The 26,736-nt window shown below is 40.2% G+C and overlaps 2 protein-coding genes across 12 annotated transcripts in view; both read left to right on the top strand.

The window, feature by feature from the left end:
• LOC143330424 (uncharacterized) overlaps positions 1-3,963 on the top strand; it is a 29,854-nt gene extending 25,891 nt beyond the window's left edge. For 4 of the 10 annotated variants that reach the window (XR_013077959.1, XR_013077956.1, XR_013077961.1 and 1 more), the window contains 2 exons: positions 124-225; positions 485-3,963. Coding sequence is in view for 3 of the 10 variants with exons in the window: in XM_076747004.1 (XP_076603119.1) it covers positions 3,652-3,766 (115 nt within the window). In the remaining 7 variants the exon portion in view is untranslated. Of the gene's footprint in view, positions 1-123 lie in introns of all 10 variants that reach the window. The other 6 variants (XR_013077962.1, XM_076747004.1, XR_013077960.1 and 3 more) reach the window with 4 other exon arrangements.
• A 3,225-nt stretch (positions 3,964-7,188) lies between these two features.
• nmi (N-myc (and STAT) interactor) lies at positions 7,189-24,266 on the top strand. Of its 2 annotated transcripts, XM_076746957.1 has the most exons (9): positions 7,189-7,463; positions 7,564-7,632; positions 10,400-10,558; positions 10,657-10,773; positions 11,009-11,171; positions 11,714-11,820; positions 15,574-15,760; positions 19,465-19,568; positions 23,326-24,266. In XM_076746957.1, exons 1-9 carry the CDS (start codon positions 7,425-7,427, stop codon positions 23,542-23,544), a joined length of 1,164 nt encoding a protein of 387 aa, XP_076603072.1. In that variant the 5' UTR covers positions 7,189-7,424; the 3' UTR covers positions 23,545-24,266. The 2 variants fall into 2 exon arrangements, with proteins under 2 accessions (XP_076603072.1, XP_076603073.1); XM_076746958.1 differs by lacking the exon at positions 10,400-10,558.
• Positions 24,267-26,736: the final 2,470 nt, after the last annotated feature.

The raw sequence follows: 26,736 nt of genomic DNA, 5'->3' as shown, positions 1-26,736 counted from the left end.
ACAGACTCAGGAGGACGGTGGATAACTGAAAAAACACTTATTTATTTATTTATTTATTTATTTAACAAGCAGTCCAGAAAAATTGTAGCTGGTCAGGAACAAAAAACTCCTTTTCTTTCACAGGCAAGACGGGGCTGGGCTGAGGGCTCACCAATAGGACAGGATTCACTTAGACAAGCAGACGATTCCACGAATGCTGGTGAACTGTGCCGGGCTTTTATACAGGCAGGTGAAGGAGTTGAGTGATGACTGATGACTTGCAGGTGTGGCAGGAGGTAGGGCTGGCACATACACAAATCTAGACGAACAGGGAAGACAGGACAAGACCACAAGAGGGCAGGGAACACACAGAAACAACAGGGCGAGGAGGAAAACAAGCACTACCTAACATAATAATAATAATAATTACATTTGTATGGCACTTTATATCTGAAACAGATCTCAAAGTGCTTATAACACGTGATGTGGTATCTGTTCATTTCAGGTGACATGATGAAGCCCTCTGGATGGCTTATATCCATTGAGGGACATGTGGTAATGGGCCCACATCCTTTGTTTTTGCACGGAGTAGCTGCTTTCCTCAACAGCTATTATGTCTTCAACCTTGAGTATCCTGCTGCTGGATCATGAACGCTGGAGTTCATTCAAAGGTCTTTTTTAAAGATCCCATTTAATCTTGTAGTTCACATTATAGTATAGGCTTCCAACTCAATGATTGTCTTGAGGTCTAAAATGCTGACAAAGAAGGTACCTGAGGCAGACCTGCCAACCTGTACACATTTTGCGTAGCAAGTACGCAATTTGACATCTAAATACGCTGGTACGACTCGCCCCTCTAAACTACGCAAAAAGCTGCAGACATGTGAGTTCTGTGGCAAATGTGCACGTGCGGTACTCATGTCTGACAACACGATGCAGCAGCGTGGTGAAGCAGTTTCAGCCAATCATTTGTAGCAGAACTGGTCTGTAGCTGACCCTCTTCTAACCTCTTTGCATTGCTCAGGAGAAATGTAGTGATAAAACAATCAGACTTTTAAGAGTTATTGACCATCTGGAAGGTTCACAGAAAGGTGTGAACCCAGGCAGAGACAGGATGTCTGGTTCAGAGACCTCTTATCACACTCTTTCAGGGCAACAAGAGTCACTGACAACACTTTTACTTCTAATTTACATCTGGTCAAGACGTTCTCATGGAGGTGCTAACTCTTTCTTGATAGCCCATGGGAGTTAAGGACAATAAAACTGCCTGGATGGACGAATGCCATGTCTCAAAGGAATCTTCAAACCAGATAATGCTGATGGGTTGTAAATTGAACATTCCTGAAGCAAACTGTTCTGTATGTCTGTGTGTCTTTTGCTTAACCTACCAAATTAACCAAGTCTCAATGTTTGATTTAACTGTAGATGTAATTACCTTGCTAAGCTCGTGATCAGTACAATAACAATGCTTTCCTGGTTTTTCTAACTTACAGAATGACGAAACTGTGAATTAAACTATTTCAAAGGTTTTCTCTGAGTTTCTACCATGTAACCGTACCGCCATCTAGAGGTTCATAGCAATTAGGTTGAATGTGCTTAGCGGATACATTTATTAATAAGTAACCGTAATAGCGATAATCATTTCGGCAAATATAGTCTGCCCTTCTTTATTCCTTCATCATATTAAAGTAGTTATACCCTTAATCATCATGTTTGTTAGGATTAGTATTAGGAAATGTTACCATGTTCATTGTTTAATGTTGTCGTTATTCATAAGAATTGTCTAACGCATGTAGCGAACGCGCATGTTGTTGTTGAAGTGCCATTGAAAATTGATCATTTAAAATATATTCGATTGACCATAGTGAGAAGCAGATGAGTCCCTCGTATGAATCATTAAATAATTCTCGCTCTGTAGGATGAAATCACGTTGCGCGTCTGCGAACCATCCTACATGCGTGACGTCCTATTGATTAGACACGCCCTGGAGCGATGATAAAGTAGTCGCACGTAGCGGACTTCAGTTCAGTTCTGTTCAGTTTTTAGTTAAGTTTTCCTTTCGTTCAGTTTCCTTTTCTTTCCTCCAGTTAATCTAATTTTTGTGTTAAGTTCTTTGTCTTCAGTTTTCAAGTATTTTTCCGCTCCGTCGTTTTCTCAGTCTTTTCGTTGCTGCTCACAACTACACAGAGTGGCCTGATTTAATTCCGCAGAAAACGCACTTTTCTAATCTTCGTGAAACTTTCATTTTTGCTCGCCACGCCAAGCCGCATAATTTCTATTTTTGTTGTTAAAGTCTAGTCACGTAATAATAATTTTGAAGACATTTTCAACCGGCCATCGAAGAGTTTCTCAATCTTATTATTAGTAATCAAAAGCCTTGCCAAACGGCCAACAACTAACTGACTGCACCGAAGACCTGTAGCCTGCTGCTGACCCGCTGGTCCGGGTTAAAGAACCATCAGAAGCCGTTCCTCGTCTGTAACCGACAGACGAAGACCCTCAGCTCCCGAGACATCCCTGTCCAGCACCAGCTCTCATCAGCGGTTCGCTTGATTCGTCCTGCAGACTGCTGTACGGGCCAGAGTGACAGACAACGGCGCGGAGCCTCTTCGTGTTAGTTCGGAGCAGACCTCTACAGGAACGTCGCTGACAAAGTAGGCATACCTAAGCGGTTTTGAATAAGAGTTGGTCCGTGAGGTTGAGATATTGTTAATTTGTCTAAATTCTCTAGATTGTTCATTCAACAAATTAACTTCATATTCGCGTCCCCATTTCCCTTTAAAACCTACTTCTCACTATCGCCAAACTCATTTTACCATCCTCTTGCCATAAGTTCCTCTGTGCAGTGTTTGTGTTAATTTACATCATCCATATAATCTATCGTATTATTCATGATTCATATTCATTTCATTATTGTGTTTAATAAATAATCTTTTGCATACAAGTCATTGTCCGACGGTGTCCTTTTGAGCTGGATATAAGCAATCCCTGTACTGAGAGTTCACGCCTTAGATTATCAGACTGATCTACTGTTGATTCATTCGTTCACTACATCAGCTTTAACAGATATAATATACAAAATCCTTCGTAGCTGACGAAGGTTGGTGCCCCTGGTAATATTAACGAATGTAACATTAATTTAGAGGTAATTCCCCTACACATTGTAGAAAAGCGGAGAATAACGAGTCTGCCGAATTGTGAAATACAAATGTATTGAATGAAGTGCAGCGCAAATATTCTTTAATAGCAGAACAAAATGCTCTCAGACCCTTTATTGAAAAGAAAGTGTTTGTCATACTTCCAACAGGGTTTGGTTTAATTTACCAACTGGTCAATTGCGTGAAGATGCATTTGAATGAGATGCTGCATCTCAAGGGGCTATCCTAAATAAATTGAAATTGAAATAGAGTGGGGGCACACGTTGATACAGCCCCTCATAGTAGAAAATCAACAGACGATGCCCAGACCACTTTGCCAAAGGCAAACCTAACCTGAGGCACGCTAGCTAAAAATGGCTAAAAATAATTTTATGGTGAGAGGAAGATCCAACAAGTTTGGATTATAAATCTGTTAGGGTGTGATATGGGAAAAGGCACAGGTGAACACCTTGATAAATGCTGCTCGCAATACATAAGTCTATTTAAAACTGAAACTATCTTTGCTTATTAACAGGTGCTTCTTGGGCATCAATCCTGAAAGAGGCTCAAAGACCAAGAAGCAGACAACAATGAACCCTCATGTGAGCATTCTTTTGAGGAAACTAATTGACTTTGAGTGGGCATCATAGTTTTTTTTGCTGCAGCAGTTGTCAGGCTCAGTTTTGTTGTTCAGTTTTAGGAAGTTGAATTTCTTGAATTCTTGAATTTCTTGCCATTTATTTACCTTTATTTGTAAATAAATATGCCATTGGGCTAACATTGACTTAACCTCAGAGTTGTGTGTTGGTGGGGGGGATTTTAATTGTACAATGATTGTAAATTCACAGTAAATGGAAACTTCATCTGCATTACTTTCACCATAAATTACTGGCCAATTTTTGCACGACTTCCACAGTATATATACTGTATTGTAAATTCATTGCATTACTTTCACAGTACACACTGTAAAAGTACAGGGCCTTGTTGTAATGATGTACACCAAAAGGTTGTAATTCCCCAGTAATGTACTGTAATACCACAGTAATTGCTTTGTCATTGAAGCTGTGAAGTTACAGTATACAGTTGTGCTTTTACAACAATGCATTGTAATATCACAGATGTGAAATTACAGTAAATTGCTGTAAGTACATTTCACAGTATATTGCTGTAATCCTTACTGTGAAAGTCATGCAAAACTTATCCAATAATTTATTGTGAATTCACAGTGAAAAATTTTGCAGTGTGCCTTTCTATCACTAGATAGAAATACCACTCACTGGATCTTTTCTCTTTTTCTGACCATTCTCTGTAAATTCTCAGACTAGCCCGTCTGGCACCAACAACCATGCCACGTTCAAAGTCACTTAAATCCCCTTTCTTCCTCATTCTGATGCTCAGTTTGAACTTCAGCAAGTTGTCTTGACCACATCTACATGCCTAAATGCATTAAGTCACTGCCATCTGATAGGCTGATTAGCTATTTGTGTTAACAAGCAATTGAACAGGTGTACCTAATAAAGTGGCCAGTGAGTGTATATCATATGCATTCATGTGGCATTGAGGAGCTGCACAGTATATTACTAAGGGCTACACTTTGACAACCCATGCCATAAATACACAATTCTATGCAATATTTTAGCTTATATACTCTATAGTGTCTCTTTCATCATCAAAGTGAAAAGTAGCAACATGTCTACAAGGAAGAGTGAGAGAATCATAGAGACATGTTGCTGCCTGTAATGTTTCTTCAGTGTTCCTACAATATTTCTATGATCATTTAGTGATGTACATAATGTATTTTACATTATTACACAAAATATTTCAAGGGAGGGCGGCATGGTGGCGCAGCAGGTAGTCGCTGGTCGCTGGTTCGATCCCGGGGTCGGGCAGGGCCGTTCTGTGTGAAGTTTGAATGTTCTTCCCGTGCATGCGTGGGTTCTCTCCGGGCACTCCGGCTTCCTCCCACAGACCAAAAACATGCAACAATTGTTAATAGGTTAATTGGTGACTCTTAATTGTCCATGGGTGTGAGTGTGAGTGTGAATGGTTGTTTGTCTGTCTATGTTGCCCTGCAATCGGCTGGCGACCGGTTCAGGGTGTACCCCGCCTCTCGCCCATTTGCCAGCTGGGATAGACTCCAGCCCCCCCGCAACCCCGAAAGGGATACGTGGGTATAGAAGATGAATGAATGAATATTTCAAGGGAGACATGATTACAGATTACATACTTTTTTTACTCTTCACTTTTCAAAACCTGGAGGTTATGTCCACTTCTTTTGTACAGTTTATGGTACAAACCATGTAAGTTTTGATACTAGCACTAGGAGAAGGAAATTTTCAACTCAAAAAATTTTATAGAAGTGCTTTGCATAGATGTTCACTATTTGTCTCTTGTCCCACTCACAGAATAGACAGTCAGCCTAGTTACAACATCACACTTGCGATGAAATTAACCACTGAGGAAAATTGTGTTGAGGAAAAGAACAGATGTTTAAAAAGGACATTGTGAAGTTAAAACAGCTGAATGAAAAGAAAACAAGCATGATAAACTCTGTTCCTGTGAAAAGAAGCTGGGTGAATAACCATGATAATGAGCTGAGTTTTAAAAATATATTGGATTGTTTCAGCATCATGGTTAATGTGTATCATGACTGAATTTACTGTTTATTTCCAGGGTTTTAAATTAACTTTTTTGATCACCAGCCAATGTGGATGGTGACCTTCTAAAGTTACCAGCCAATCAGAATTTCCACAAGCCAAATTTTTTCCCGGTGAAAATAAGAGATTATGAGTGCCACTGAATACATTTGATCATTTTATTTACATTGTTGGCATGAAAAATGCACAGAAAATACAACACATGAAACAAAATATACACAGAAAGTGCAAACATTTAATTTATACAAACAAAAAATGCTGTCAGATTTATTATTTTCTCAAAGACATTTTTCCACTAAGTATTTAGTATCATTACATTCCTAATAAAATGTATTTTTCCTTTCAACTTAAAGTGTTTCTGCTTTCCTTCTTTAATAAGAAATATATATATAAGTAAAAGCCATAACTTAAACACTTGCAAAAAATTGCATTGGTAATAAATTGAATTATGTATGTACAATTGTACAACTGTATGTACAAACACAAATAGTGCAGCAGTCAGTATTGCAGACTCCTTAGGCTCTCCTGATGACTTCGGGCACTCTCATGGTCCTTTACTGCCTCGACTTTAAAATTATTAGTCCCCACCACAAAATTATTCGTCTTGTTTTTTTCTTTCGTGTACATGCGGCAGTCCGTACAAAACATGACGGCATTTTCGTGATCAAACACAAGCCATTCACGACCTGTCAGCCATTTAGCGTTAAACTTTCTTTTCTTCGTTTCGCACGCTTTGTCGACATTCTCATCCCCTGCCTCCTTCCTCTTCTCGCCCCCAGACGTCTGTCCCAACCACCGCAGCATTTAGTTTAACTTTACTTTTTACTTTTAGCTAGCTCAGTCTCCTTTTTTACAGTTTATACGCCGCCGTTCGTTCTTCTTCTTCTTTGTGTTTGCGTTTCTCGCGCCGGTTGCACGACAGACTGTAGTGTGCCTGCGCACAGCCAATGGGCGTCTTGTACGTCATCACGTAGCATTACGACAGTGTTCATGGGAAATGTAGGACGGACTGTCAGGGGGACAAATGACCAAGAACTGTAGAGCGGCTCTGACTCACATGATTGCCTAATGCATTACCGGCCAAATTGGCTAGTAAGTTTTTATTTACACCCGCCAATATGAATTTTAACCCGCATTTGGCGGGTTGGCGGGTGTTAATTTAGAACCCTGTTTATTTCACCTCATTTATTTACTATTTTAACACATCCAAACTTTAGAAAATGGGCATTTTGAAATAAAAATCTCTGTAATGAAGCCAAAATTAACTTTACTTAAAGTATGACACAGAAAATGCTGAAAAAACATGTTATGGCCAGTAAGGTGTTTTACCAATTTATTGAATTTTACAATTGAATAATTTGTTTGTTTTTCAGGATCTATTCGAATTCTAATTGAATTTACTGTGTACTCTTGACGTAATAGTGGCCACCTGTCTTCCATAGACTAGTGCCTTCATTTAGTGTTGCGTCAATTTCTAAATCAGCTTTAACTTTCACTTTTGCTTTTGATTTAAATCGGTACGAACAACGAAACGAAACGACAATCCACAACGAAATACCGAGGGGGTTGTGCGATTTCCTGTTGCGACAGATTGCATTCGACTGGCTTTATTTTTCTTTGTCAATCGCGGTTTATTTTCGTTCCTTAGGTCATGGCTGACATCTACGATAACCGCCCGTTAAATGGCAAGGTATGCTTTATTTCAGTATTGGAAAAGTCTGCTTGTCACTTATCGATGAGGGACTGAATCAGCGAGGCTGGGTGGTAACATGGCTATTTCGTTTTGTCAGACAGACCGTGGTCTGGATAAGGAAGGCACTGAGTTCGAGGAAGCCATGAAAGATTTAGAGACGTGGAAGGTAAGACGTAAAGTTCAGAATACCTAGATCATTTCAACCCCTGATTGTCCCCAGTACAAAACCTTATATTCCAGATGATAACGTGCATGCCGTATTCTGCATAGGGTGTCTTATTAACTGTGTTTGTAATAACCTATTGCCTATTGTTCTGTTCAAAAACTGTTACTTCAGAATAGGAGGTTCCAGAATAAGACTTCGTTGGGATCATGTTTTATTTGCAGAATGAAAGTGAATTCGTTTCCAACAAGTGCTTGCCCAGTCTGTTACAATACAGAAGTAGCATAATAAACGTTTTCAAACTTAAAGGCACAGATATGTTAAATAAATAAATAAATAGTAAAAAAATAGGTAGGCAAGTAGGTGAGGTAGGTGCAGGTAGTGCAAGTAATTTCTATGAAACCATAAAAACATACCCAACACAGGTGAACAGGTGACATGTGCAACAGATAGTAAGTGGCAGTGCAGTAAAAGTAATAGATTATGTATGTTAATGATGTAAACTTTCAAAGTTGCAGTTCCAGGCTTTTTGAGGGTCATCACCATGTTATGGCCCTGATGGATACTAAGCTCCACTTTTCCCCTCACTACAATGCCCCAGTCTAGTCTTAAGTACTTTATATACTGTACACTTAGCTAGTATAGTTCAGTGGTTCCCAACCGAGGGGTCAGGCCCCTCCAAAGGACCACCAGATAAATCAGAGGGGTCATGAGAAGATTAATGGGAGAGAAATTAAGAAAAAAACACTTTGATACATAAGTCTGTTTTCTTTTTTGTTTAGAGGAAAATATCTCTGTGGTGGAACTGCTAACAACTCGTAGGCTATGGTCACACAGCAAACCTCAGCACTCAATTTGCATTAATTGTTGTGATCTGATTTTTTGTTTTTTTGTTTGTTTGCTTGTTTGTTTATTTGGCTGTACATATTACTTTTTAAATGTGGCGAATATCAGATTCCAGTGTGAACTGCTCATGGTCCTGAACTGACTGAAAAGAACAATAAAACGTCATAGACATCATACACAACATGCTAATGTACAGAAGTAAACACGGATGCCACTGTAATCAGTGTTTAGGATTTCATTTATAAATTGATGTACAGTGGAAGCCAACTAATTCATAATCAGATGATGTGAAGGCCACATCATCTGATTATGATGATATGGAGCAACGGCTTGTACTTGTACACAGGTGACAGTAGCAGCCAATGCTGCTGCTTGGCTCCTGGCTCCCACTGAAGCTCTCACCACAGAACCAGGAGTGGTGGGATTGCGATGAGAATGAATTTCATTCAAAATTTCAGGATGTCAAGGGCTACTTTGAACATCTGTTAGTGCCTCTCCACAAGACTCTCAGCATAACAGTCAGTTCAGGTGAGTGAGTGATGTAAAAGTTGTGTGGATTCCAATATGACTGTTCAGACTGAAGTCGGATTGCAAAAAGTCTGACCCATAACGAATGTGTGACCACATATGAAAGTACCCCAAATCAAAGATCGCATTCCACAAGATTTGTGCTACTCACACTGTCATACAAAAAATAAATCTGAGTCATGTATGAGTAAAAAAAAAAAAAAAGAAAAAAAAAAAGATTTGGTCCACTTGTGCCTTCAGTCTGAATATAGCTGAAATGTCAGAAGTGGCTCCAAGTTGGTCACTGTCTGTGTACAGAGTTTACTGTTATTGTTGGGTGAGCAATACATTTTCACCTCTTCCTGACAGATGGTCATGTGTTTTGATGTGTGTGCTCTTTGGCAAGGTTGCATGTTGTTGTACTTAACCACATGTGTTCTTCACAGTGTGATGGAAAATAGATTTTTACTGGTAAAAAATGAAACAATATGACAAAATTACACTTCACTTCTCAGTGTCTCCACCTGTGTCTATGGCAGATTACAATGGAGTATCATAGTGTTTGGTTCTGCACTCAAAGACAGTGAATTGGAAAAAAACTTGACTGTACTGTTAAAGTGCTGACTATCTTAATTAGAGCGTGGTTATATCAGATCAACAGTATGGGAATCTTTTATAGTCTCTAAATATTATGAAACCAAAAGAAACTGCACTTTTGAACATAAAAGACTGATCCCAGTCTCTTCCACACAGTGAACCATACATCTTAATAATTAAAGACTGGTATAAGTATTCGCTATTGACAGATCTCCAAATTCACATATTGGAACTAAGAAAAAATGGATTTGTGCATCCCTGTTCATCATGATGTAATATTTGTTTGCACTACATTTGCAGTCGGTGACTGGCTAAAGTATGTGGTGCACAGACATTAGTGAAGTATCATTCCTGTTGATGGTCTGTCAGGGATTTGTCGGGCATGTGCAGCAGCTGTCTTGATCAGGTGAAACTCATGCTCAGTTGGATTGAGGTCAGGCAACATTTCAGTGTTTGGCCCTGGAAAAGCTGTATATATTTTGCTTTGGGGACTGTCTGAAAAGGTTTACAATTCTTACATTTGATTTAGACGCCAACAAAGTGAAGCATTGTTTCATTTCAGATTTATTGTTTAGTTTTTTCTCGTGTGGTATCAATCCATGCAGATAGACCAGGTTGTATTTATTTTGACATCCACAATATAGTAGAGGTGAATGGAATTTAGTTTGTGGTGTTCACATAATTAAAAATTACATGAAACATTTCTTTCTCAATTAATGTGGTAGTCCATTATCATCATCTGGAACTGGAACTGTCTCTAAGAAAAATGCTGGCAGGTCTAACTGTAGTCTGTCTGAGCAATTCCTACTTTGTCTTTAAGACTAAAGCAGAGAAAGCTGATGATTTGAAAGCCAGGCTGATATTGGAAAAATTGGAAGAAGATGATACCAAGACAAAGGCCCAACGGGAGATGTTGGCTTGTATCAAAAAGCAGGAGGAGTTTGAGAAGGAATTCACTCAAAGCATTAATGTCATACAGGTACAGTAGTTTCTGTAACATCTATGGACTGTTGGGAAGAAATTAAATGAGAATAATAAGGAACTAATTACATTTCTTCACTTGATGCTTTCACACAGGACAAAATCCTGAAGCTTAATAAAAACAGACAGGGTTTGCTAGAAAAACTGAAGAGATATCAAGCTGAACTGGAGGCTAAGAGGACCGAGTCCACCAAACTGAAGCTGAAATTTAAGGTAAGAATGAAGAAAGTCTTCTAGACCATCCACCAGCCGAAATAACTAAAAATCTTCACAGCATCCATTTCAGTCTATTGATTAGTATCAATACAATATCTCTCAAAAATATAGCAATGCATAAGCAATAAGAACACAAAAGGCCAGTTTGTGATACAATAATAACATACAACATGACACATAATGCAACAGTTATTATTGTGCTGGAACTCACAGAGTTTCTCCACCTTTCTAGATTTATGTTCAGGTTCCAGACACAGAGGTGAAGTTCAGGACTCAGAATAAAGATGAGAGGGCGGACGACAGTCAGCCAATCAGAGGAGTGTTTGCCATCAGCCAGAGACCCACTGTGCTTCTGCAGGGAGGACAGGCACTCATTACGTTCGAAGAGGAGAGAGGTACACATGACTTCATCTATTTTACTGTGTGATGCACTGTAATATAAGTAGCTGAGTTCTTCACTTGTATGTATTGATGAAGCTGAAAATAACAATATATATGTATATAGTATGTATAAAGATATATATATATCTTTGTATCTTTGTAAGCATTTTCAAAAATGTCTGTTTTACTGACCTAAAGCTCTGTTGCTGTGTGGATAAGAGGCCAAAATGTGGAGGAAAATGTTTATTTTCAAAATGTACGTATACGTGTATACAAGACCTCAGTGTCTTCCATCAGTCTGGCAGAAACATTTGTGTGGCCTCCTCTGGATTTCAGTTAGTGAAGCTACTCAGCCAGTAGGGTGTGCTACTGTCCTGGACATGTATGGAATGGATAGGAATGACTGTAACAGACAAACATGGCAAAAGTGACTTGGGGGCTAAGGCTGACAGTCATTTACCAGTAAGAATAAGATAGAGCAGTGGTTCCAAACTCAGACTTTAAAAATATGTCACTGTGATGAGTAAACATGTTTCTCATGTTTTCTGTCCTCCAGTGGCCTCTCAGATCCTGAAGGTTGCCAAATGCTCTGTGTCCTGTGACAACATTAGTTTGGATGTGAAACCAAAAACAATTACCATGGATTCTGCAGTTAAGTTTGAGGTACATTTTGATACAGGGGTGATGGTAGCCTTGTGCTGCACATCAACACACACACACACACACACACACACACACACACACACACACACACGCACACACACACACACACACACGCACACACACACACACACACACACACACACAGCTTAACTGGTTTTGCTTTGTTAGCTCACACTCTGGCTCGTACCTTATTTACATTCAAAATACATGTCTTAATCATTGAAAAATTAAGATGTATACCTCAAAAACTGTTGTTTTAAACCTACTCTTAAATGGAGTGTCTGCCTGTCAAACTAGAAGTGGAAGACAGTTCCACAGGAGAGGATCTTGATAGCTGAAGGCTCTGGCTCCCATTTTGCTTTGGAGACTTTAGGAATTCTAAGTAAGCCTGTACTCGTGGAACACAGTGTTCTACTTGTAATAGGGCGCTATGACTTCTTTAAGATATGATTGTGCCTGACTATTTATAGCTTTGTAGATAAGGAGAGCAAAAATTATGTCCTAGATTTTGTGGGGAGCCAGTGCAGAGAGGCTAATATGGGAGAAATATGATCCATGCTTTACTGGCATACATTTCAGGTGAACAATATTGCCAAAGTGTCAAGAATAATGCAATTCAGTAATGATATTGTACATTTGTGCATGCATACGTGTGTGTGTGTGTGTGTGTAGGCCATTTACTGTGCTTCAGGTTGCAGCATGCTGATATACAGTATATCGGAAAGCAAGATATGAGCTGTCTCCTCCTATGAGTATTTTTGTGTCTCTGCAACAGCTGTCATCTGACACTTTTTATTTTGTGTTGTCTATACATCAATCTCATTCTTGTCAGTCTTAGAAATGCCATGAGGGAATTTCTTCAAATTTGGCACAAACATTCACTGGGACTCAAGGATGAATTGATTAGATTTTGTTGGTCCAAGGTCCAGCTTACTCTGACCTCACAACACTTTTTTCACAAGATGTATCTTCTTTGCAGCAACATCCATATTTGAAGCGTTTTAGCCACAGTTGAAGTCATTCCAAATGTCCCAGAATGGATTTTAATCTATAGTGTTCTAAAGATTTTCAAGTTTGGGCGTAATTTTTTTTTCTTATTGTGTTTATATTTGTTTAAAAATCATTTGTACCATCATCTAATCATTTGTATGTGAAAGGGTGGGTTCTTATATTGTTGGTGATGTTTTTAAGTTATTCTCTTTCTCAAATCCTTTCTGATGGTCTTGCACTACCTCCTGGATTGCTCTTCCTCCTGAGCTTGTCGTCTCAGTGGTCTGAGTGGTTGTCCACCTATCAGAACACTGGTGTACTGATCCCTGGCCTTGGCTGCCTATATGTCGAAGGATCCTCATTCATTTAATCTTAGATCTTAAAGAACACATTTATTTGATTGTGGTCTGAAAAGGGGGGATTTTATTCTGGCAGTCAATGAACTGAGAGTGAAGGGGTCAATGTCAGTCATTGCATCTTCTACTACACAAGAGCTGAGGAGTATGTGAATGTTCTTAAAGAGTCCTCACTGAACCTGCCACAAGCTACAGCCAGCCACATATTTTTGATATTTTTCAGAGTCAAGGTTGATTCAGTGGGTGATAGTGTTTTAAACAGGGGAGACTGTTGATCATGATGACTGATCATCATGGTTGATGACATCAGTTTCAATTCCTGTTCATCCATTCAGATTTTCAGTTAGAAGCATGTTTCCCTGGGCCTGGAAATAAGCAATTTCTCAATGAAGAGTTTCAAAAATATCCACTGTGGGCACACAGTATAAATCACACAAAGATATTGATTTTTTTCTATGTGTATCTCCCAGTGTTTGATACGACTTTAACCAAATGTGTGATTTACCCTGTTTTACTGGTGAGATCTGACATAATAGATCTTGTAACAGGTGTCTTTATGACCCAGAACCACTTACCATACAGGACAAACAATGAGGAAACCAAGCTGACAGTGTACCGTACTAAGCAGAGAGCGAGCTCAGACGGAGTTGCTGTAATGAGATTGCTTTGGTATACAAAATCACTGACAGACGTTGAACAGTGGAAAGTGAATCTTGGTTCAGGAAATTGCTGTTGCACTTCTGTGAAGGAAGGAGATCTGGATCGCCTCAGACTGGTTGAGCTTGACAGGCGAGGACTGAGGACGCTGACAGCATATTGTCCCCCATATAGAGTATGGGGGGGGGGGCATGGTGATGTACTGGGTGGTTTTCACCACCTGTTGCGGGGCCTTCCGTTCAGAGGCTGTACAGCTGCCGTACCATACTGAGATGCAGTTGGTCAGGATGCTCTTGATGGTGCAGCAGTAGAAGTTGACTAGGATTTGACAAGCCAGGTTAACTTTCTTCAGTCTCCTCAGCGTGTTTATGATGTTGCAGTCCATAAACATTCTCTGTGAAGTGATGCGAAATCATAGCTCATCCATTTTGTTCGCCAAGGACCGAACATTGGCAAGGAAGATAGTGTGTTGCAATAGTCGGTGCGTGGTTAACCGCAGCTCAGTCCACAGACCTCTGGGCTTCCCCATCCATTGTTTACGATCTTGACGCCACTGACGGTCACTTCCAGTTGCCGTAGCTGAGTTAGTCAGCCTAGCAATCCTGGCAATCTCTTGGGGGAGCTGAAATTTGTCGAGCACACTGCTTGTGTATCGAAATCTTAGATCCAAAAGTTGTTGTCTGCTGTAGGAAGTGTTCACAAAGCTGTACTGAGTGAACAGGCTCAAAAGTAAGAAAAAAATAACTATATCGTGAATTCTAGTGAGACGCTGAGCCTTGCATTGTGCATGCGCTGCCGTCTTGGTTTGTCCATGATTGGTGTCAGCTTGGGAACATCCTCCTCTCACCCACCTCCTCGATGTTCCAGAGGCAGTCCAGGACAGAGCCAGCTCTCCTGACCAGTTTGTTTTTAACAGTTTCCCGCATACTGCAAAGGACCTCTGTCTTGTGACTAAATGGAGATGACTTTGGACCTTCCTGTACAGGACATTTGAAATCCAGTGAAGTTTGTTGTTGAGGTGAACACCCAGGTATTTGTTCTCACTCACAATTACAGTGTCCAAACCCTGGATGTGTAGTAAAATTGGTCATTGAAAATGCGCTTTATGTTTTCATTTTTAAATAAAATCAGTGTTCATTGCAATTGAAGCTGTATAAAGTTTATAATATGAGAATCCTTTGATTCTTGTTGCTCCCTTCAAGGGTATTCATTGAATTTGTGTGTTTCCTCACATGGCTTACAGCAGATACAGTCTGATGTGTTTAGTCCATTTTGTGATCTGTTTACAGCAACAACAAAAAATCAAAATAACAGATTTACACAATTATCATTTTCTGTCACTGATCTGTTTTTTGAGCTGACGTCTGAATATTGATATCTTCCTCACATATAATCTTCACTCTGCAGAAGTATGTAATTGTTCTTGCAAAAGTTTTTTGTCACTAATATTCCAAGTTCAGCAGCAAGTTCAGTACAGTTTTTCTTTGTGCCCCATTGCTCTCCAGATATGTTCAAAATTGTCCTAAGCACATCATCAAATCTTATTTAGTGGGAAATTAGTCAAAGATGCTCAGTTAAGGCTGAATTCAGTTCCATACTTATTTAAAGATTAATGGTGCTTTATGTGTTACCCTGTTATTCAGTTACATACTGTACATATGGTTTATTCACACTGCACTAATAAGTATTCTTTGTGGTAAACATGAGTGACCATGACCATGACTACGAGTGTGTGCTGTCATCAATGTAGGTCCACCTTCATGTTTCCAGAAAGAGGCTCAAGGTTTCTGACATCCCCTCTTCCATGCCATATGAGAGAATGAGGGACCAACTAGAGATGAGTTTCTCCAGACCTAGCAGAGGAGGAGGAGAGGTGGAGAGTGTGGAGTACAATCAGGACACTGGGACAGGACAGATCACCTTCCTGCACCCTGGAGGTACAACTCTCTGTACCACATTTACAAAGTCAATAAGGAAGTGCAGTTCTCAGTGAAATTTCAGGCACATTCTGTGTGCATTTAGCTCCTGATTTGCTACGACATATGAATGATAAAGCAGGATATGGCAAAATCTGATATAAATGTAAGCCTCCTCAACTGGTAGTGAGAGAGAAAGAGAGTTCAGCAGCTCAGAGTGTAGTTGGTGAAGGTGGATATTGAGTGGATGTCTCTCCAACTAAAAACATGATTCTACCTCTTTTTCTTAATCAGCAATGTAAGGAACATATCTTAATTCTCAGAGTTAGCCATTGGGTAGGATTAAGCATCACAACAGCATTTATTTGGCAGAAAACCCAAAGTATATTTTGATAAGTATAACAGTTAGTGTACCACGGGGCATGTCTGTGAAGTACATTTGCACAAGGCAGCAACAGACACACATACCAATGTAGCATAACCAACATAATGTACCAACAAAACCAGCTGAGCTTGCTTTGCACTATGAAGTGTGGAGATAATGCTAGGTCGGGCTAAGCGAGACTACACCAAAAGCAACATGAAAAACATTTTCCCACATCCAAGTTACTACTTATTTAATTGGCTTCAAATGAGGCTGAACATTCATAGTTTCTTTTGAATGTCCCTCAATACATACATACATATTAAATACGTTGGTGTAACCAGCAAAATAAATAGTAAAGCGATGCAAAAGTGTCAAAATATCAGAAGTATGAAGTGTTATTGATCCATTTTTGAGCTTCAGGTTTGAAGTGAATGCTGCTTTGTTTTGGCTCTCAAGGCAGTCTGAGGTAAAATGATTTGTGCGCACAGATAGTCGGAACTAAGGGAGCCGTTTAAACAAGAACGGTTTATTGACAACATCAGAAAATACCAATACAGTAGTAAAAACTACAAAAGAAAAACACAGTCTCAAAAACACAAAACAGCCCTTAAACAAAAAATCAACTACACCATGGCAAGCAAGCAATACAAAAATAGACACAAACAGAATAACCAAACAAAGTACTAAGGAATTAGGCTAGGAGTTAACAAACACAGGCTACTAGCAACTAGGCTCAGAACAAACACTCTGGAGACAAAAGGCTGGAAAGTCTACCATAAAGCTGAGAAAAATCTGGCAATGAGACATCCTCGGCATGCTGCTTAAATGGAGAGAGATAATGAGTAGATCAGTTTCAGGTGTGCCATCTGCCCCACACACACAAACATTAGTCCCAGCCACAACACAGACGAACATATAACAAAAACAAACACACTGCACTACTTAACAAGTAGTGTTGGGCAAGTTACTTCAAAAACGTAATGCATTATTTATTACTTGTGACTGTCATTTCAATTCAGTTCAATTCAATTCAATTCAATTCAATTCAATTCAATTCAATATTCCTTTATTAGTCCCGCGAGGGGAAATTCCAAATTACAGCAGCATTTACTTCTGTTATCAGTTACACATGCAGTAACTTTGTCGTGAGTAAGGCCATATAGAAAAGAATATAGAAAATGTCCTTGATCTCAGTGGCAATTTTATCAAATGTATGGCAACCCCTGAATCGTTTACAGGCCTTGCTGCCTTCCTCCACTTCACAGTTTCACCATCAATCCAGTGTACAGCCACCTAGAGGTAGCCCCTGTTATTTGCACTCCACATATCAGCAGTGGTGGACACATGGTGCTGTGCTTCAGTGGTCTCTTAAGTTCTTTTGCCATGATAGTATATGCCTTATCCAAGTCCTTTGCAAAGGTCTTTCTGTTTGGTAGTACATGCTGAAAATATAATAGCCAGATAGCAAACTCATGCTATGCTAAGTCGGCTAAATTAGTGGTGTTTGATGTAGCCTGAGTGCAAGCTAGAGGCCCTAAGGCAATAAACAATGAACATTAGCTAAAGGGCCTTTAAATATCGGCTACCCTCCATTCACAACCACCAACACTGAAAACAACAGTTATTGAAAGGGCTGGCCATGCTGAATATGAATTGCAGTGTTAAAATTGAAACATTTAGGGTGCACTACCTGTTTCAGTCCCATGAGAAGAATTACATTGAAAAATCAATATGTGTCAAAATTCTTTGTATGTCAAGACCTTGTTCTCTATTAAAGGAAAGCTGATTGCACCATACATTTTCTAAAAGCTAATGTCCTCTAGATGTGATTAAACATGCATGGACTTGTCCCACCTTCCTCTATCAGGGACAGTACATATTCCTATAATGCATCTACATTATATTTAAAGTTTTTGAAACACAAAATGATTTTCAGTGTAACCTAAATCTGTTCATGGGACAGAAACCAGTTGGGCATTCCAATTTTGGGATGCCCAACCGGTGAACTAATGTTCTTCGTACCCTTGTCTCTGATGAACTGAAAATAATGAGCGTATGTCCATCTCGTGAATGTAGAGTCTGACTCAGCTGCTGCTGCAGTCATCTTCACCTCAAACAGTGTAGCTCTCTGGCACCAACAGGAAGTAAACATTTGCGTGGATTTGTCTCCTATGCTAATCTTGCGGTGTTGGTGAATTTGTATGAAAACAACACACCACTTAATTTAAAATGTATTGTAACGCGCGTTACTGAGATTTGTACCAAGAAAAATATTACCAATTTTTTTTGTAATGCCTTACGTTACCGCGTTACAGCAAAAAGTAATGCATTACAATAATGGCATTAGTTTTGTAACGTGCTCCCAACACTGTTAACAAGTCCACAAGGTCTTCACTGTCTTGGATGGTGGGAGTTGGTGAAGACTTTTGTGTTGGCTCTTGCAGACAACAACTTGGGGTGCATTGCTTATAATGTTACCTTCCAGGTCTTTGTGTTACAGGAGATCGCATTATAGTCAGGGAAATAGGTGATCCTCGATGTAATTCCAATTCTTTTAGAATATGCGTTTCTCTCTGCCTGTATGTTATCACAGCCACAGTAAAGCTTATTATTTTTAATTGGCTGAAACATTTGTCACGGTAAAGACGTCATCTCAAAATTCATGTCATGGCAGAACGTGACACTAGTCATGGTGACAAACTCAGTGTAACACCCACTCCTAACCAACACTGAGGTGAATGCAACCAAACAAACTCTGTGAATCTTTCATCAAAGAAGTGTAGTAAGTTTACAGTTCACTGACAGTCAAGTTCACTCAAGTAAGTTCAATTTTAATGGACACAAACTAGAGCATCTCACCTACCATTTGTTTGCTGTTACATTACATTATATATATATATATATATATATATATATAATGTTGAAACATGCTTGCCATTCATAGCATTTAAACCTGGACTAACACTATTACTCACTTATCACCAAATTTATATCCTGTTAATTCATATACAATATTCTGCAGCAGAAACTCACCTGATCACCAAAAAAATAGTATTATGCCGACTTTGAAATATCACTTGACAAATAATTAATGTGGTTGCTTAATAGGCTAATTCTGACTAACACAAAGAATTAAGACTGATGAATTTATCTTACTTTCCCGAACTGAGCTGAATTTTACCTGCAACAATAAACACATAAAAAACTGCATAGATACGGTATATTAATAAAAAAAAAAAAACAATTGCAAAATATCTTCAGTGATACAGCAGCCTAAATCTCCTGAAAATTAGGTTATTTTTTGTGTTCATGATGTATTAATGCAAAAGTCTGTGTTTGTCTGTGTCTATGTGTGTAGTTGCTGAGAGCCTGGCCCTGAGAGGGAGGTATTCTGTGGATCTGAACTCCGAAGTGAATGTGCAGGTTGGACCCATTTACAAATATCAGCTAAACAAGTTTCAGGTAAGATACAATGCTAAGAATTAAAGAATTAAGTAATTTATACAGCATGCTCTCCACTCCAACCAGCATGTGTGGCCATGCAAAAAAACAAAAAAACAAAAAACAGGAAGTGTACCGAATATGCAGACAAACAAAAGGCAGGGTGGAATAATAATTTGTTTAACGAAAAAGCAAACCAAACAAAGATTTACAGGAGGGCGAGGCAGGTAAGGTCAAAACCAAAATAAAAGTTAAAATATTCTTACCAATAGACAAGAAGCAGGAAGACCGCATACAAGGGATGACTCCGACGAGGACAAAGGTACACACACTAACTTAATTAGACTGGGGAGGAGAACTAATTACACACAGATGAAAACAACTATACAATCACAAGGGCGGGAAAACACAGGAAATATGCCGGCGACGGGACAGCAGGACTGGAGACTGGTGATTCCTGTGGCTCTGGATCTGGGGATGCCTGCAGCTCTGGATCTGGGGACATCTGCAGCTCTGGCTTTAGAGATGACCGTAGCACAGGAACTGGAGAGGTGTAGACTGGGACACTGGGCTGTGGAGCCTCTGAGAGGCTGAGCAGCGTGATCTCTAGGACGCTGGGCAGCAGGACCTCTGGGATGCTGGGCAGCGGTGAGGACAAGGAGATGGGCAGTGGTGAAGATGAGGAGCTGGGCAGTGGAGCCTCTGAGACACTGGGCAGACAAACAAAAGACAAGGTGGAAGCAGTTTAAATAACAACTTATTAAACAAAAAAGCAAACTAAACAAAGACTCACAGGAGGGTGAGGCAGGTGAGATCAAAACCAGACAACCACATAGTGCGTATTCTCACGTAATTTCGTGCTTTTTACTTCACTACATTTATCTAACAGCTGTAGTTACTTTTCAGGTTAAAATTGTCCACATAAAACCTATAATGAGGTTTTAAGATGATACCTTGTTTAGGGGTGAACTACCCAAAACACTGACACTGACACTCATCCCTCCATTCATATACATACAGTGTCAAGTGAGAGGAAGATGAACTGATCTCCATGATTTAACTTTCTTTTCACCATTTTAAGCAAGATCTGTGCATTATTTCTTATTTGAACAATTTTACAGGGGACAAAAGGAAAGGAGCAACATGTAAAAGTTTGGACATCCCAGGAGATTTGAGGGCTCAGATTTTATCAAGATCTTTAACCTTAATTAAATTGTTAGGACTATTACTTGATCACAGTCATCATTATGGAAGGCCAAGTGATGTAAATTTCAAATCTTTCAAAATACTCTGACTCCTCAAACCTTTTGCCAACAATCATCAGCCATGGGCTCCTCTTGGCATTGCCTTGCACTCTGAAAATTAAAATAATTAATGGCCACAGTGTAGGAGAAGGCTTTAAGGTGATAGCAAAGCATTTTCAGGTTGATGTTTCTTCAGTCCAGTGTAATTAAGAAATGGCAGTGAACAAGAACATTTGAGGAAAACCAGGATACCTTTCCAAGAGCACTGCTCAGGATTGCTGGCGAGGGAAATCAAAACCCCTGTTTCAAAGCAAAAGATCTTCAGGAACATTTAGCAGACTTTCGAGTGGTGGTGCACTCTTCTACTGTGCAGTGACACCTGTAGAAATATGACCTTCATGGAAAAGTAATCAGAAGAAAACCTTTCCTTCATCCTCACCATAAAATTCAGCCTCAGAAGTGAAGTGGACTGATGAAGTTAGAGTTGAACTGAAATACCAGCAAATTCTGGAAACAAACATCGCACATCTGTACAAAAGCTTAAGATGGCAAGAGGGTGGCTTGTACAACAGGATAATGATCTGAAACACACTTCAAAATCCACAATGGACTACCTCCAGAGGCACAAGCTGAAGGTTTTGCCATGGTCCTCAAAGTCACCGTTGAAAATCAGTGGATAGACCTCCAAAAAGCAGTGCATGCAAGAAATCTTTTGAAAGGAAGAATCTGCGAAAATCCCCGAAACAAGAATTAAGAGACTCTTAGCTGGCTACAAAAAGTGTTTACAAGCTGTGACACTTGCCAAGGGGGTTGTAAGAAGTGTAAGAAATGTGTCATCATTACCTTAATGCCATTTGGAAATCAGGTCATCTTTTACTCGCTTGGCTATTCACAGCAACAGAAGTATTGACCTGGGGTGCCCGATATTTTACTTTACCAGCTGTGGCTCAGGAGGTAGAGCCGTCGTCCACGTTTTAGAAGGTTGGCGGTTTGATCCCTGTCCTCGGCAGTCCATGTGCCCAAGTGTCCTTGGACAAGATACTGAACCCCAAAAGCCGCTGTACGAATGTGTGTGCGATAGAGTGAATGCAAATTTGTGTTGTAAAAGTGTAAAAGTGCATATGTACTATATGTTAAAAATCTGTGAAAGTAGAGGCAAAAAACCCATGCAATTTTTAATTGCACACAAAATTTTTTGTTATGAAAAGTGTCCTAGAATATGACAACAGATTTTCCCAGTAAAAAATGTTAATTACCAGATAACAGAAACCCTGCTCCCCGTCAGCATTGATGAAGTGAAGGTGTCCGACAGTTGGTTGTCAGAGCAAGGTTGTCTGCCCTGGCTAGCTTGACTTTTAGCTCATCTTCCTCCTCCTCAAAGATTTGTTCAAAGGTTTAGTTACAGTAGCTCTCGATGGCATTGAGGTACCAGACTATCTCCTTTGGGGTTGTTGCACGTGCCTCAAGGAGAGGACTTACTGTGATTCTGCATCTGATATATAATAATCAGTTGATAACCACATCAAACCTCCACAATATGAAAACCAAACATCACCGGTTAATACAATACGGCCAACTAAACCAGGGTACGGTTGTCACAGTCCAGCAGCACTTACCTGTGCTGCAGCTCTTCAGCCATGCCCCATACCTGCCTATCTGCATACCTAGCCAATTAGAGTCATCAGGAGGGTATTTAAGCTACACTGTCATTCTTCCTAGTTGCCAGATTGTCTTTGTGTCATGCCAGACTCTCCAGCGTTGTTGTCCAGACTGATCTCTGGTGTCCAACCTCGTCTGTTCCTGACTACTCCTTCCGTCCTAGCCCTGTGTCTGCGGGTGTGCAGATCTTACCACCTCAGTGGTTTCAAAGAGCATATTCCTTCTCCGAGAGTGGTTACGACCATGCCAAAATCTGTCCGTGATTTCCGCCTTCGATCCACTCTCCTCACACTAACTCCTTCTGAGCCGGCTCTTTGTTCAGTACGGCACATTGTTGCTCCAGTTGTCCGTTTCCCCATATCCCCTGTATATCGGCCGGCACTGCAATTGGGTCCTCCACTAGCCCGTTACACACAGTACTTACTCTGCAGTGATGTATTATATTCTAGTTTATGGGCACCAATAAGACACTTAGGTCAAACAGCAAAACAGCCTATAAACACACAACTGTCTGAGCATCAAATCAAAAGCAGACAACACCAGGCTGCATACAAGGCATCGAGTCCTCATCAACAATGGTTAAAGTTATCACAGATGAGCACAATCCTTTCTCTGTACAAATACACCAAGGTTTATTCATTAATGTTGTAAAATACACTCACCTGTAAAAATTGATCAATCGTTAGCATAAAAAATTCTGAAGGCAAATTATATCCTTTGCTAAATGCTGATTGATCATAGATCAACAGCTGAGGTCACTTTGAATCAGTGGTGACCATCTCTCATTACCCATCTCCTCATCTGACTAAAGAGGAGATAAACTGTGTAAGTGTGTGCAGAGTAATGACGACATTGGTGTTGGTGATTAATTTCAGACCTTCTGTGGCTCTCCAAAGCGAACCATCCTCCTGGATGACATTGATGACATGGAGGATGAGGAGGACCTGCAGGACCACCTGGAGATCCACTTCCAGAAGCCCAGCAACTATGGTGGTGAGATAGAGAGCATCAAGTACATCTCCAGGGGGAAGGCTCTGCAAGCCTTTTTTCTCTGTGAGAGCACAGTAAAGATGGACGAAACCTCCTACAGCTAAAACGTTTAAGGAAGAGTTCCTCTCCAACCACTGGGTTTCTAACTGACTGTTAGAAATAGATGATCATATTTGTAATAGTTTTTGATTATTTCAAAGAATCTTGTAGGAGGGTATGAATTTGATTATGGTTTCATATCCAATGGTGGGGGTGTTTTGGAGATTAGTGGCAAAACAAAGACCACTTAAAATTGCTCTCCTGGCATTAATAAAACTCCTAAAAACTCATCTTTGTTCATCAAAAATGCATATTAACAAGTTAATTGCTTAAATTTTACATTACACCTTTGCAGATCTAAATAGTCCCCACCTGTATCCCCACCTACCTCTCCGCCACTCGCTTACAGTTCAAGCATAGACACAAACCTCTGCTTTTTTTCTGTTTTGGTGCCTACTGTATGCTACCCAATGGGGAGTGGTAATATAGAGTAATTTAGCCAGACATGTTCCAATGGGAAACCAATTCCAACGCATGACTCCATGACGTGAAGCTTTCTGTTTCAGTAACAATATAGCAGTCATCTAATTCAACATCTTAGCTATTTGACAAAGTGTTTTGACTAACAATTGCTGTAACTTTCTTCTTTAACACTCAAGCTATATAAAATGTCCTGTCAGCATTTGACATGAATCGTCATGTATAACTTGGCAGGCTGATACTGGCTAACATCATCTAGCACACTGCAGATTTGTTGGATACCAGTCAATGGATAAAAGACAAGAAAAATAGACTTATCAACATGGTGGCTCATTACTCGCTGTGTTGTCAGAATAAGTGGATAGAACAGAATTGTGCTTTAATATAAAATTTGTGGCAAAATCAGTTTCTCTGTAAAATTTTCAATACAGTGCTCTGGAAAATGGCTACTGCACACCTGTGTTTTCTTTGGAAGTTTGGCTCTTGGATTTTGAAATGCTTTGGTAAGACGTGAAGCCTGACTATTTCTCCTTTTGCAACTTTGCAACTGAAAATAGAACACGTCTCTTTCATCATCTCAAAAATAGTGAAACTCAGCTCACAAAATACTGTTATGAAACTACAACTGGCTACCCTGAGAAATGCCCTATCCCACAAGATGACATGTTTCTGAGACTGTCAATTGGTAATCTGCGGTCCAACAGTGGAAATACTCAGCCATGGCGCCGACTGCTTATTTCACTCATATGTCTTGTAACATATAAAAAAAGGCCATATGTGCATGTTAACAAGGTCAATATTTTCATGGGAGGGGGTCTTGAACAATGGCAGTTCAGTATAGTCTGTAGTCAGTGTTTTGACACGTTATACTATACAGAGAACTGCGTGTATGTGTGTCTCAAAGTAATGCATAGCCTGATTGTATGTAGGGCCTGGTCCAATGTTAATGCAGTGTTGGACAGTCTCACTATCACATCTGCAATCACATACTGAATGTCATTCTTAAAATGGTTTGTCAGGTTTGTTAATGTTACACAGTACCTTAGTTCAGGTTGAATTTCTTCCCTTTAGTCTTCCCTTTAGTCGGTTTAGACTTACAGTCTAAACCGACTTCTGCTTCCGTTTGCAAGACTGCAGACTGCTACACGCTGGACATGGAAACTCAGTGAAACAACGTGGATAGTAGCAGATTAAACTATTATTTATTGAATTCAGTGTTACCAGTGTTACTGGTACCAGATCCAAAAAAAAAAACTTACTTCCCTGTGGTGGTTCTGTGTTCCGGGGTGCCTAAGCTCCAGCACAGGCGATAGGTATGATGGTGGTGGTGTGTGAGTCCTGCCTCCCCACCCTCTCGAAACTGAGGGAGAGCATCTCTGGTCTGCGGGCCAACCTCAAGGAGAGGGACAAGATCCCCCTGGATTTCTCCACTGTTGCCATGGCCCAAGCGAAACATATCACCGGAGGTTGCATCCGCTGCTCTTCAGCTGTGTGCGCAGCACAGCCCGGCCTCCCGGCATCAACGATGTGAAAAACCAGCAGTCTGAGGTCCTGAAGAAGGACTTTGTGTCGCTGATCGACCGCCTGTTGGACATGGGGAAGCGCCTAATTATCTCCGGCCCACTTCCCCCACCACGCTATGGTGATGTCATCACCAGCCGGCTTCACCAGCTGCACCTGTGGCTGAAGGGATACTGCCTGACCAAAAGTGTCCCGTATGTGGATAATTTTATAGCGTTTTTAAACAGGCCTTGCCTTTCTAAACAGGACGATCTCCACCCCAATCAGGAGGGTTCATGGCTTTTATCAGTCAACATTGACCTCACTGTCCAGTCCTGCACTTCAGCCACCTACTGACTCAATGGTGTCACTCACGCACACAAGCCCTCTGCCCCACAATCACCCTCACCCTCGCCCACTACATGTTTCACCCACACCATACACACCTTTACATCAGTAACCCCCTATCCGCCACCAAAAACTCAGGACATTCACACCATTAGAACCATCACTTCACACATTTAAAACCCAGGAATGTCTTTAGACCCAGCACTGTTTTTAACATTTCCTTAAAACACCATGATGAGCGCACGTTCAGCACAGATATCAAATTAGCTGTGCTGAATGTGCGCTCTCTTTTAAACAAATCTTTTATCATTAATGATTTAATTTTAGACAAAAACCTAGATGGTATTCTCCTTACAGAGACATGGCTTGGCACCGATGCACCTGTTGTTCTCACTGAGGCTTCCCCACCAAATTTTAACTTTTTACTCTCTACTAGGGGGGGCAAAAAAGGAGGCGGAACTGCATCTATTACAAGAATTACAATGTCTGCAAATGCAGTCTCTTTTAACAGTTTTATATCATTTGAGCACCATGCCTTTGTTCTTAGCAGCCCTCCTATTCTTTGCATAACGGTCTACAGACCACCCCAGTATTCATCCTCTTTTATCAGCGAATTCTCTGAATTCTTATCAATCATTCACACCACCTACAACAGGATTTTAATAACTGTGATTTTAATCGACACATAAACAACATCTCGGACCCAGTATCCAGAGAATTTTTAAACCTTTTAAACTGTCTGGATTTTAAACAGCACATTACGCAGCCGACCCACGGCAGGGGGCACACCCTGGACCTGGTCATAACTTATGGCCTGTCCGTGGGTGTGTCCTCTGTTGTGGATCTGACTGCGTCTGACCACTACTGTGTGTTTTTTAACATCACCAGTTTTAATCAGCGGGAGGCTCCTGTGAGAACAGTGAGGAAAC

This window comes from Chaetodon auriga, chromosome 13 (assembly GCF_051107435.1).
Source record: "Chaetodon auriga isolate fChaAug3 chromosome 13, fChaAug3.hap1, whole genome shotgun sequence".
NCBI lineage: Eukaryota > Metazoa > Chordata > Actinopteri > Chaetodontiformes > Chaetodontidae > Chaetodon > Chaetodon auriga.
This window is presented reverse-complemented; position numbering and strand designations above follow the sequence as displayed.

Excerpts from the sequence above, each read along its gene's own strand:
- nmi (XM_076746957.1), top strand. The coding sequence starts at position 7,425 with ATGGCTGACATCTACGATAACCGCCCGTTAAATGGCAAG. Across the intron at positions 10,559-10,656 it reads AAAGCATTAATGTCATACAG|GACAAAATCCTGAAGCTTAA; the intron begins GTACAGTAGTTT and ends GCTTTCACACAG. Across the intron at positions 11,821-15,573 it reads ATTCTGCAGTTAAGTTTGAG|GTCCACCTTCATGTTTCCAG; the intron begins GTACATTTTGAT and ends TCATCAATGTAG.